The 14,379-nt window shown below is 36.2% G+C and overlaps 1 protein-coding gene across 1 annotated transcript in view; it reads left to right on the forward strand.

The window, feature by feature from the left end:
- Positions 1-13,515, forward strand: part of LOC145684786 (trypsin-1-like) — a 52,516-nt gene extending 39,001 nt beyond the window's left edge. Inside the window, exons 5-6 of the mRNA XM_081757155.1 lie at positions 10,594-10,648; positions 13,185-13,515. Of these exons, the coding sequence (XP_081613281.1) occupies positions 10,594-10,648; positions 13,185-13,306 (177 nt within the window). The 3' untranslated portion in view covers positions 13,307-13,515. The remainder of the gene's footprint in view (positions 1-10,593; positions 10,649-13,184) is intronic.
- Positions 13,516-14,379: the final 864 nt, after the last annotated feature.

Consider the following 14,379-nt stretch of genomic DNA (forward strand, 5'->3'; position numbering starts at 1 on the left):
TAACCCCCACACAAATGGACAAATCTCCCAAACGCACGAACGGTCAAAACCCCCACACTCAAGAAATGTCAAAACGCCCACACGATCGGTCATAACCCCCACACAAATGGACAAATCTCCCAAACGCACGAACGGTCAAAACCCCCACAGCCAAAACCCCCACACTCAAGAAATGTCAAAACGCCCACACAAACGGTCATAACCCCCACACAAATGGACAAATCTCCCAAACGCACGAACGGTCAAAACCTCCACACTCAAGAAATGTCAAAACGCCCACACGATCGGTCATAACCCCCACACAAATGGACAAATCTCCCAAACGCACGAACGGTCAAAACCCCCACAGCCAAAACCCCCACACTCAAGAAATGTCAAAACGCCCACACAATCGGTCGTAACTCCCACACAAATGGACAAAACAGCCACACATAGCAACGGTCACAAAACTCCCACACAAATGGTCAAATCTCCCACACGCAGAAATTGTCACAACTGCCACACAAATGGACAAAAACCCCACAAAATCGGACAAATCCCCCACACTCTGAAATGATCGTCATTTCACGTCTTTGTTGCGGCTCTTTTTCACGCCCAAGAAGAATAGGTGCAACATCAGTTTAAGTGGAATAAAAAATGTTATTAAAAAGTACAAGGGCAAGACATGCAGCCAGGATCATTTTAGAGTGTGGGAGATTTGTCCGATTGTGTGGGGTTTTTGTCCATTTGTGTGGCAGTTGTGGCAATTTCTGCATGTGGGAGTTTTGTCCATTTGTGTGGGGGTTTTGCCCATTTATGTGGGGATTGTGACCGTTGCTATGTGTGGCTGTTTTGTCCATTTGTGTGGGAGTTATGACCGTTGGAGGTTATGACCGACTACCAGTGTAGGGGTTTTGGCTGTGGGGGTTTTGACCGTTCGTGTATTTGGGAGATTTGTCCATTTGTGTGGGGGTTATGACCGTTTGTGTGGGCGTTTTGACATTTCTTGAGTGTGGGGGTTTTGGCTGTGGGGGTTTTGAACGGTTCCCTTCACTTTGAGGAATAACGTAGAGAATGGAGGGGAGGGGGAAGATACATAACAGCTATAAATATAAAAATAAAAGTGACAATGTTCGGTGGTGAACTCTTGAACTACCCGATCGTTCTCAATCACATTTTGAACATAAAAAAATTCGAACCTGGGAAGCTTTTTGTTATTTCATTTTGATATTAGAACTTGCGGAAGAGGAGGGGAGGGTAAATATATGAAAATGAATAAAACTTAATAACTCTTGAACAATCCGACTGATCCCAATCAATCAAACATTCAATATAGATAAGGTTCGGACCTGGGATGTTTTCATTTTTTGCCTTGACGGCACAATGTAGGGGAGGGGAAGGGGGGACTATGTAAAAAAATAAAAATAAAAATGCTGTCTTGGTGACTTCATCACGCTTAAACCACCGAACTGATCTTAATCAAATTATCAACATAGATGAGGTTCGGACCTGGGGTGGTTTTTATCATATCCCTTTGATGGTAGAACGTAGGGTAGGAGGAGGGGAGGGGAGATATCTATAAAAATGAATAAAACAACAACTCTTGAACCACCTGACCGATCTCGATCTAATTTTCAACATAGACGACGTTCGGGTCTAGAAACTTTTGTTTTAACTCTTTCATTGTGGAAGGCGTCGGAAAAAAAATTCCCTAACCTGCGAATATCGATTATAGTCGACGTGCGAAGATTTGTCTGTATCTTGGTTTTGTCGATTCTAGTCGCCAAAGGTTTTCTGTGTGATTTCTATTGTTTATCGAAAACAATAGAATACCAAAAAAAAATGAACGGTACAACTTTGGCGACTACTCTTGACAAAGCCAAGATACGGACAAACACATTTTAACACGTCGACTATAGTCGACATTCGCATGTTAAGGAAATTTTGTTTCTGTCGACAAAAGTCGACTTCCTCTGTGAAAGGGTTAATATTTTCACTTTGACGGTAGAACATAGGAGAGGATAAGAGAAGGGGAGATTAATATATAAAAATAAATAGAACAACTCTTGAACCATCCAACAGATTTCGATCAAATTTTCAACGTACATGACATTCGGGCCTGGGATAATTTTTGTCATACTGTGCCCCCAACATGGAGAGGGGAGAGGGATACATAAAATCATCGAAAATGACCAATATCAAAGAGTGCTTTAGTAATAGTAAAACCATAACATATTACTATTTTTCTTTAATTTAGCCCAGCGAAATCGGGGTGCGACTTAGATTCGAGGACGTCTTAAGTTCGAGTAGTTATCGAGAAATAATTAAAGAAATTAACGTGTTATTGAATTACTTTGCTAATAATAATAATAATAATAATAATAATAATAATAATAATAATAATAATAATAACTATTATTATTAGTAGTAGTATTAGTATTAGTATTAGTATTAGTATTATTACTGAAGATTTGATCATTCAAATATTGAAAGATCAAAATATTCAAATACCTTAAGACAATTAAACGTGTGTCATCGCCGACTAATGATCACCAAAAATTCTAAATTTAAACAAAATATTCACACATGGTTCCGACTTGAGAGCCTCCAGATTATTAGCTAGCGCCTTGAGCACAGATCCACGCTCTATTTGCGCTAAATGGTATGTTTTAGTATGTTTAAATTAGATTTCCTTGCCTCCAGTAACAAAATTCTAAGTTAGTATTTTTCGTTCTTTCAAAATTTCTTTCGATTTTTTTAAATCATATAAGTCAATAATCCTTGGCATAGTTTATATTAATAACGTTGTTGTTCATAAACCTTTCGTTCGCTATTTGGTTTCTTCTCCACACCAAACTACAGATATGATACGTTTAATTCTCATACTTGTCATTTGGTTTCAAAGCAGTCACCATTATCTGGTAAAGCAATTTTGTTCGCCACGATTCATGAGTTTTGTAACAAAACACGTCAAGAAATGAGTTAAATGAAGGCTGCAAGAGTTTATATCAAAGTTGAGTATTTTGAGCTAGTGACAAGCATGTAATAACGTCTCGTATTTGAAAATAATGTTAGCTACTTTTAATTCACTAACTGGTATTAGATTTAATTCAAGCTTAAAGAATTGGAATGAACAAACGCAGTGTAGCTTAAAGAAACAAAACGTAAGAAGAACGGACGAGATTCGAACCCTGGATCACCAGTACAAAAATCCTGTTCACTAACTCCTCACCTAACAAGCCATCAACTTCTATAAGTTTTAAATTTGCAAGCAAATGATACCATTATACGTTTGTGCAATCAATGTTTTGCTGTTTTCCTCTTCAAGAACGTAACATGTTTACGACGATTCGTTTCGTTTTCTATTAGAGCTTCTAGAGAGATGATTTGTGTTTGAGTATAGGATCTTTTGTTTCCTTTAACCGACAGTTCTAGCAAATACAACTCAATTGAAACAGCTGTAAAAGAAAAAAAATAACTAGTACTGTCTTAGAAAGTATTCCTAAAAGGGAGAAACTCCATCGTGCACCCTGAACAGTGACGGGAGTGCGTTAAGCGAGGCCAACAGCAAAATGGGGTCCATTGAAGATTCGTAACTCCATTTTGAAGGGTTTTAATTAATTTCACACTTTTTCCTCAATGTCTAAAATGTAACTACTTAGCCTTAGGTGAAAAGGAAGTTGTGAAGGAGCTATAGACTTTGAAGCCTACCGAAAAGATTTATCACGTCCTTGCAGCAACTATTTGCAGCAACTATTTCCAGCAAAAGGGAATAAATACATCAGACCTAAGTTTTCAGAAACGGTAAAAAACCACCCCGAGGCGTATTTGTATTTGTTTCAACACGTGTATAACTGATTAATTGTAGCAAAAGAACTGACAAACTCTAAGACAAGAAGAAGAATCTTGTATTGTAGCACTGCAATTGGTGAGAAAAGCTTAAAAGTGGAAAAAATATGTTTATGTACTTATTCCCTTTTTCCAATCAGTGGCTCAATTATGAGTCTATATTTTTGAGGTGTTAAAAATAATAATAATAAGAAGAAAACTTATTAACTGGTAGGTTACGCTGGACTTTTAATTGTGTATATGGAATAATGGAACGTGGGGTTATACAGATGATTTTAGATTTCTGTTGGCGATCAATTAATCTTTACCCCAGTAGGGAATACTGGTTGGTCCGGATTTCGAACAGTAATGAAGATCAAGATTGATTGAAATTTCAACTTAGAATGAAATAAATAAAAATCTAATCTTATACAACTCTCATTGATAGTAGTGTTCCGTATTTGTTTAGACGCCTATTTTTTTATAACTTTACCTATGGTACATGGAGTTGTTGGGTAGATCCCAGCTCGCGCTGAATGAACTTTATTATGGACAAACACCGTATGCATGTGTTTTCTCGGTTTTCTCCAGTTTCCTCCCACTTTCTTCATTAAACGATTTCATTCGTTTCTCAACCTCACTGTCTCCATTAGCGTAGTCGGCATAACGTGGGACGTAAAACTTAAATATTTCGTTTCGTTTTTCTTTTATAACTGTATCTCACTTTTCCTGTAACGAGAGCATCATCTAAGCGAGTATTCAGTGAAATAAACCACTATATTCATAGCACAATAGTACAGAATGAAGTTTAGCTCTTTGGTAATCTCCAGCATTCTGAGCAAGAAAAGCCAATACATTGATATTGAAACAGTAGTTAACGAATTCCTCTGCGAAAAAGATCACCCGTACAGTTGTGTTTCAGATGATAATTTATAATTATACTTAGTTGGTTGAAATTTCTCCATAGTTGTGGGGGCGAGATACTGAAAAAATCCCTACCAAGAGGTGAAGGTGACGTAAAAGTAGTCAAATACGAACGAAATTAATGTCAAAATGTGCAAAGATGAAAAGTGACACTGTGGATGCTGCGTAAGTCCAAAATAAGCCTTGGTTGGCTTCGAGTTGACAATGGGAGGGTGACAGGAATAAAGAATCGAAAATATCCTATATTTGTGTCGAATGGATAGCTTTCGGGATCACTGACATAAAAGGTGATATTTCAGATGTGTATATGTCCAAGGTTGGCCATATTGAAATGGGGTCATAGGGAGAACCAGTAAATACTTCAGAACAGTTCCTTTTTGGTGCGTTTCAAGACACTGAGAGTGAAAAATGATAATGCACAAATCACATTCTGGATTATCGGAGATATGACTTCTGGGGAAGTGTCGTTGCTCCAGGGAGGCATTACTAAGTGATCACTCCCTAAAATCGTCACTGTATTGCAGGGCCGTAGACAGAAATTTATTTCAGCGATCGAAAGCTTGACAGAAATTTATTTCAGCGAATGAGGGCATATTTTACTAAAATGTCTATCATCCAGGGGCGGATCCAGGATGATTGTTTGGGAGGGGAGGTCGTTCGAAGTCAAATCAAGGTAAGAGCGGATTGCAAACAAAAAAGAAAGAAAGAAAAGAAAAGAAAAAACAAATTTAGAAAAGGAGAAGTAGCTCTTCTGCAGAATTAACTTTCTTAAGAAAGTAAGGCCTATCTACTTTAGGTTTAAATTTACATTTACAATACAAAGATGAAAAATACTTAGGATATGTTTTATTTTTAAAATAAAAAGTATAAAAAGTTCCCTATTCTGGGGGATGCGATCGCCCCAAAAACCCTCCCCTGGATCCGCCCCTGCTATCACTATCTATAAAATTAGATATATATATATACAAACAAAAAAGTAGTGATTTCGTGGGGGCAAAAGCTCTGGATTGGCAAGGCCTGCATCCTGTGTATGTCCCTGCTGCTCTGAATTGTCAAAAGCTCCTGTTCAAAGGTAAGACATAAAATATAAATAATAAACGTGTAACATAGAATACAATATAAATAGAAAATATGTTATAATTAAGAAATAGAAAATAATTATAAAATGAATTTGAAGGACAATTTAAAAAAATCAATAATACTTGACAGTAAAATATACTTTTAAAACAATTTTGCATTTATGCAGGGATACAAACAAGTGAGGAGTGCCATGTAAATTTAGTAACAAATATAATATTGGAATATTATTTCGAATTAAACTAGCTGTGACTACATTACTTCAAAATTGAACTTGTGGAATATACAGTATGAGCGTAGCTCAAATCAAATAACCAATAAGAATGGTCTTGATTGGAAGCTCGGACCATCCACGTAAAAGTAACTTACATTAACCATTCACCTAACAGACAATGACGCACAGGGCTTGGCACTACTTTATCAGATGGTTCTATCAAATGTAACTTAATTAAAACAATAGTAACAAATTTTAAAGCTTTAAAAAGGGTCCTGAAGAAGAGGAAGTTCATTTTGTACATTGTAACTAAGTTACAAGAGGTTTACGTCCTAACTGAACGGCGCATCTACCGAGTCAACTTTTGGAATATCCCCTTAAGGTAGCTTTCAACGCAGCTAAGGGAAACGTATGTGGTCGAGTAATAGAATCCTCCGTAGCAGAATGGATAAAGTCATGATTCGATGACCACAAGGTTCGTGTTTCGAAACTCGTCGCCGAAATCAGATTTTTTAAAATCTTAATTCCTCAGTTCTGAAGATCTTTCTCTCCTTTCGTAATCATCTGATGCTCTAAAAAGAGTTCTCCACATTAATTCGACAACTGCCTTATGTGATCCTCGCAGTTCGAAAACTTCCCTTCTTATCTTTCACAAAATCAGAATTTTAGTCATAATACGAATGCTGTCCGATCATTTTTCCCCAATTCTAAATCTGTGTATACAAATCTTTCCTCTCTGTCTCCATACTTGAATCTCTCTCTCTCTCTCTCTCTCAATGTCACTCAGGAAGTCATATGGCTTGAGATCAAACCTTCGACTCTTGAAACCAAATGTAAGCTCTTTAGCAATGTGCTATCGTAGCTCTATAGGTTTGTTGTTAAAACCAGTGTCTTTTAGACTTTATTCGGGGGGGGGGGGGGGGAAGGAAGAGATTCTCCGGCGACATAAGATTTTCACTTTTTATTAGTGTATTACTATACATTTGATCAAAAAATACGTATTTATGAAGCTCAAGAGAGGGGGAATTACACCCTCCTGTCCTGCCCAAATGACGCCCCTGAAACATTTGCTTGCACTTACTGAAAAGAAATTCAATGAATCATTGAATAAAACTCGTTTCTGTCCGTAGATATTTTAGAGCTCTTGGCAATTTCCATAGACTTCTTAGGGAGCATCTTACTAGCTTGCACTCTTTTAAAGAAAGAAAAGAATGAAACTAAAGATATTTATGAAGCTCTGGGAAGATTGTGTGACTTTCCTTTAATTTAGACTCTTAAAAATATTTCAGAACAAACGAATGGAAAAGACTGTTTTAAAGCTATAACGTTGTAAACTTGATTCCTGTTTCTTTTTCAGCTGAATGGAAAGAGTGTAGTACGTCACACACACTGCTTTAGAGAAGGAGAGGTGGAGGACGGGGAGGAGTTGGAATAAATACTAGATGCAACTAATCGATTGATACATATATTGCGGGAATGCATAAGAAAACTGGGCAAGAGTTTGTTATTCATTTGGACTTAGAATTTTTGTAACAAATTTTATGCCGCGGACTGTACCAAGAGATGATTACTTTGAATGTAATAATAACTATTTGTTGTAATAAAGTTATGAATATACCTAGATCTGAATCCAACCAAAACGCTTAGCTTCGTATTCGTCACATATTCTTACCGCAAATATAATCTGATGAAACTGCAATATTGATTTGTTTGTAGACGCATGTTGTCTCTGTTGTTACTGAAGCTGTTTTATAAAGCAGAAAGCCAAATTTTAATGGGAAAGAGGAAGCAAGTTATAACTTATCTATAATACTTCAAGTTACAACTTATCTATAGTACTTCTATGGTTTATTTTGTTGCAAATGGTATACGCTGATTCAGTGGTTTACATTTTATCATGTCTTTCAATCTTCAATAAGAGAGCAAAAAGTCGTCCCGCTCATCCAACTGAGAAATGTGGAAGCAATCAGATAAGAAATTTTGCATGTGTCATCTCACTTGTCAGATAGACACTATGGATCCAGCACCTCTCATTACCCTTATATCAGGGATTTTCTCCCAAGACCACTATAAACATTCTTCAAGGAAGTGATTCTTTGTCATGCATTAAAAATAACACGAAATCACTAAACATTGATTCCCTTTCACAGCTAACGAGGTGTTGTATCTGAAAGTACAAATTATAAAATTGAATAATCAATTAGCTACTTAAAACAAAAGAATATGCATTAAAGTTGCTATAAAATTCATATATATGAGTTTCTATGTATCTATTTATTGAAACCGGAAGTTATAGTTTATGTATATTACTTTCTGTATCAGTTGCCATACCTTGGAAGCCTGTCGTACTTTCACGATCTGAGATGAAAGGTACATGTTTTTCTGTTTATTATTTTCGCTCTACGCCTAAGAGAAAACTAAATCTAAAGAAACATACTTGGAACATCAGATTTGGAACTGATTAGTTACCTCGAGGAAGCTGAAGATCGAGAAACTGGAAGAAACATTTCCAGATCTAAGCCTAAAAGAAGGGGAACGGGAATCTGCTGTTGGTCCTAGGACCTGCCAACAGGCAAAATAGTTAATAATAATAATAATAATAATAATAATAATAATAATAATAATAATAATAATAATAATAATAATAATAATAATGGGATTAATGGCGGAGAGACTAATATTGTCCTAAAAGAGACTGCTAAATTAGCAGAGAGAAGAACTTTATATTTCCCGTTTCCCATGTTTCTGTACCAAATCTACCTGGGCGTTGTCAGAAAACCAGTAAACGATGGTCCTAGTAATGGGATGACTCTAAGTAGCTTTTGACACATGTTAGGGGGCATCAGACCCGTATTCACGCACGGCCCACAGGTATGTCGACCCCTCGGTTGCATTTGAAAAATCGAGATTAACGAATTGAAAATAATATTGGTAGCAAATTGTGACCGAATTCTTTGTTCCAACATTATTGGCCCTAGAAAGAGCCGAGGCTATTGTTTATCCGCTGCCGGCATAGTCATACTCTTGGTTCTGTACTTCCCACCCCGTTGCTGATGGTTCACTGTATGCAAGCAAGACGTAGAAGTATTGTTCGGTTCATTGACGCCAAAAGGAAAACAAAGTCCTTAGCACTGATGTTAATTATCAAAAATCACCATCTTTTCTGTTTTTTTTCTTCTTCTTCTTCTCGAAACAAGCAACATGTAGATACTTTCTTTCGCCTTTGGGAGACCGTGTCGAGGCCTATATTAAATACAAACAAACACAGAGAGAGGCAAAACATTTTTTGGGGGATCCAGCATCGAAAAATATTAAATACAGCTCTCAGAGGGACGGTTCTCTATCAACCATTTCAATAACGTAGGTTAATACGGAAATAAAGGGATAAATGAAGAAGACTATGGTTACCTGTAGAAATTTTTTATGAGTGAATCAAGGTCAGAACGGCCTCTGTAGAAACTCTCAACCGCATGACCTATTCAATGCAAATTGTTTCTCTTCTTTCTCTCTTCTTCTATCATTTAATCTTCCCTGCACAATCGCCGTACACACGGCAAACACACATACTAATTTTAGTAAGAAATACAAATTTATTTACCTGAAATATGCTTTTATTCATTCGATTTACTTTCAAGTTCTTGCATAAACATTTCACGTCTTATGGCTCAGGCTACACATTTTAACCACATAATGTAATAAACTCATTTGCTTGCATACTACTATAGAATTAGAAATAACTATTAAGTTTACCCTATAATTTGCTTCAATATACTCCTTTTTTGCACAAACATCTTCCACTTTGTAAGAAACACTTGGATCAAAATCCCGGTGGGAGCTCTTACTCGTATCCTACGTTAACGTGAATGTTTGCTGTTGAAAGGGATGCCCAACTCAAACCCAACCAACAAACTTGAATCATCACAGATAAAATACCCATAAGGAGACTTTTTCTTTCTTTCTTTCTCTTTTATTAAGCTTCAGTTTATCTGTATTTACTCTCCTCTGAATTAAGTTAGTAAGATATCTCTTAGGACCTGTTCCATGCGTTAAGTTTGTTTCAACCTGCTTCCCTTGGATATTATGCTTTGAGCCTGCTAAAATTATTTCTCTCACTATCCCTCCACGTTCTCCATGCTGTAATGTTTTTTATACATAAACTTTGTGCTAGTACTAATTACTTGCAAAAATTTGCTTTTTTGTAATCCATGTACATTTTCAGACAATGCCATCTTCAATAATACAATGAAATAATATATTTATTAGCTCGGATGGACCATATAACTATAGTAACATAGCTCCTCAGTAGTCTGAAAATTTCCACCATTTTAGTCCCTTCATAGCTGGGTCTACAGAGCCTTTATTGTGTCAGTAATTATAGACGAATGTAGATGTATTTTAAAATAAAGAAGTTACAGTTTTTAGAAGAAAAATCTATTTAAAATTGAAATTCCAATTTTTAATTATTTCAATATCTTGGCAAAAGTTTTTTTTTTTTCCCCTCACATGATAGATTGCTCAAGTAATATTGACTCAATTGTACTGAATATGAATTTTTCCTTGGACATTTTCAGGGAGACAGTGGAGGTCCAGCAATGTTAAGGGAAAGAAATAAAATGTATATATTAGGTAAGTAAATGAAATGAAATCTTTGAGTTTTACGTCCCACGGTTATGCCGGTTAGGCTAAAGGAGACGATGATGATGAGTAATGAATGAAATGGTGGAATGAAGAAAGTGGGAGGAAACGGGAGAACCCCGAGAAAACCCACGCACACGGTGTTTGTCCACCACAAAGTTCACTTGGCGGAGGCTGGGATCGAACCCGGGACCCCAAGCACCAGAGGTGAAGGTAAGTAAATGAGTAGTGATAAAAATATGAGGAACATTCAAGTCTCTAACTACACCCTGTTGACTTTGCCCTATTTCTAATCAACCGGTAATCCGACCGCGTATTATATCATTCATATGTGTTCTCTGGGCCATTGTGTGTTCTTTGGACACGTCCACTATGACCGATATGCATTGCGCAACATTCTCCCGCAACATTCTTCTTGTCACAGTTATAGTGAGCACCTGTGTCAATGAACAGGGTGATACATACGTCATTTCAGTCAAGCGTGCCAGCCCGATTTCTCGAATTCACAAAAACAACATGATATACGAGTTACTTATCAAAACTAACGTTCCCGTAAATTTTAGATGCAAGTATATACTCTGTATCTATCTATTTGTCTATCTATCTATCTACCTATATATATATATAGGTAGGTAGGTAGATAGATAGATAGATATGACCTATGTTTATATAATGTTATGGGTGGGTACATATTGTATATGTTAAATTCATCCCTCATTGGAGGACATATTCTTTCGTCCAGTGTAAAGATCAAGAAGAATATATCCTGTCTTAAATATATTGAATATCTTAGTAAAGAAAATAAAGCATTTTCTCATGTAACAAAAGGAGAAAAATCATAGCCTTTACTCCAGTTTTATGAATGGTTAGTGAGTAAACTGAAATCAGTAAAGAAGCTGTATACCTCATAGTATTCTGGACGAAAAATGATTTCATGCTTAAACTCAAGAATCAGTGAGAATGTAGTTAGTTCGCTCTGGTTTCAAACAGCTTAAATAATAACACTGTAATGAGTGTAATTATTCTTATTTGATGTGCTATTTTACGAGAATTTGAAATAAGTTGTCGGAAACAAGAAAGAAAGAAAGAAGAAAAGCAAGCTTACTTTTTTCCACCGAATGTAGTTAGAAAATACTACCACGTTCTGCACTGAATTCCATTAAAGAATCTGAAATTAGATAATAATTTTTCTCCAGAAGAGAGTGGCTACTGAATACTGGGCTAACTTTAGTTCTTCGTGGGATATCTCGTGGTGTACTACGAGGAAATAAAGTTATAAAAAAACGAAAAAAAGTTGCCCATAAAAATATTTGTACCTACGAGTTCTTTGACGACGTGGAGTCCCGTATTTCGTGAGAAGTGGGATAGACGAAGCTGCAGATCTCCTGTCTTATTTTGCGCGATCTGCCGTGGACGACGCGAAGAAGAGAGGGACAACTTGTATGTATGAAACCTAAACTTATTATGGGTTACAACTAAAATTATATTTAATTTATATTGTTTAATTCAGCTACATCTGTACTTACAAAATGAAAGTGACTATGTTTGTGACTTAATAACTTTTGAACCACAAGATCGATCTTTATCTGATTTTCTACATAGATGGTGTTCGGGCCTGGGAGATCCTTATCACTTCACTTTGACTGTGCAACTCAGGGTGGGGGGAGGGTGTATATATAATTATCGAAAATGGCTGACGTTAGTGTCGAATCCATAGTTTTCGAGGTTACTGAGATGAACAGTGACATTTTCGATGCTGTTTAAATCAAATTCAGGCCAAGAACTTGGTGGAATGAAAGGGGGATATATAAAAATGATCGAAAGTAAGCGAAATTATTGTAGCGTAGTTTCTGGGATCGCTGAGATGAATAGTAATACTTCCGATGCCATTTAAGTCGAAATTCAGCCCCGCAACTTAGAGGAAGGGAAGGGAACGATAGAGAGGGCTCCTTGCTTCTCACACAGCCAATTTTATGTGGCAATGTCTCTGGTTGGAAATCCCAAAAATTTAGATTCTGGTTGAAGAATGGAAGACAAAGCGCTTCAGTAATATTAAAACGTGACTGACTAATGTAACATGTTACTATTTTTTTCTTATTTTAACCCAACGAAACGGGTAATAAACGCTAGTTATTAGCATATAACAAAAAATAAAAAAAAAAAATGAGTTATGGATGTAGTAATCGATAAATAATATTAAGCTTAACAAAATATCTTGCTCGAGGGTGGATTCTCATTTGCAGTTTTAGAAAAAAACGAGAGAAACTAATATTTGTAGTACAAAAAATCTATTGCATTTGTTGCCGATAATAGCTGATACTTGTTTGTCCTGCTTTAACGGACGGACTGTTTATTTCTTTATGTACCGTACATCTAAAAGAAATCGCTGTTATGTAGCTGATTATTTTGTTCTTTGTCCTCTGTTGAAACACTGATTCACATACTAGTTGTAATTGACGCTAGTAATTGCACATAGATTAGTTGCAATTCTTAAATGTAATTTTGAATTTGCTTTACTTTCATTTAGGTATAGTCTCGTGGGGTACAGGATGTGCCGATCCCGATTTCCCCGGTGTTTACGTTAGTGTTCCTTACTACATTCCCTGGATAAAGAGTCAAATTCAAGATGGAAAATTTTGCATGAGCTAATAGGTTGTTTTTAGTGGTGTATGAACAATTGAAATAGTGAATTTGATTTGTGTGTGTGTGAATGCATTCCTTGAAACAACAATAATAGTACTCTTTTGAACAACTCGAGTAAAAACACTATATTCGCAAACTGGAAATAAGAACTTCTTCAAAATAGAGTGACACGAACTAAGATGAAGTTAAATGCAATTTAATTTTTAGAATTCTATAACAAGATGTATGTAAGATAACATTGTTAGTTTCACTGTATTAATAAAATACGATATCATAATTTATTCTAAGATATATACTCCTCCCCAAAAAAGTACCCCGACAAAATTTTAAACTTTTATATCAAAACATTACATTTAACAAATAATCTTAATGCTCATATACTGCAACATGCATTTTTTAAACCCTACAATGCATAGTGAGACAGACATGTGCCATAGTGCTAAATAATCTGTGTTTTCCTACATAACGGTATGTAGTTGCTAGTGCATGTTGAACCAGATTGGGAACGTTCGAAGCTAGTTGTAATTCCACAGATTCCGAATAGATGGCACCATTAAGCGTACCGGTACTTCCTTTACTCATTTTTATCTTGGAAAACTATTTTTTCACAGAAAGTTAAAAAACATGCTTTGTAGGGTTAATTACACGGAACATCTGTGCTCTACGACTATTTCGTGTTAGCACTGCCTTGGTGATACCAAACTTGATACGCGACTGCGTAACATTATCTGTTAAGTGTCTACGTCACCTCTTATATTCTGAATGGCATATACCCTACCTTATAGATATTTCTCAAGGCAATGGCCCATGACTGCGAGGACTTTGCAGTAATTGCTTCTTCATTCTAATTGTCCATGTCATACGCAAGACCTTTATAAAAGGTAATGTATTACGCCCATTAGATGTGACGAGTTTAAGTCTCCTACATGTTTTTGATTTCATTAATGTTTCCCAGTTATATTTACTGTTAGTGGGAACTCAACTAGCGAGTCTTCCAACACTTGCCAGTGTTGTTGAACGAGCATTGAGGAAAGCTCACCTCTCTTGGAATTAAGGCCCGAAGATACGAGTACTTAAAA

The sequence above is a fragment of the Thermobia domestica genome, chromosome 5 (genome assembly GCF_964235325.1).
Source record: "Thermobia domestica chromosome 5, izTheDome1.hap1.1, whole genome shotgun sequence".
NCBI classification, from domain to species: domain Eukaryota; kingdom Metazoa; phylum Arthropoda; class Insecta; order Zygentoma; family Lepismatidae; genus Thermobia; species Thermobia domestica.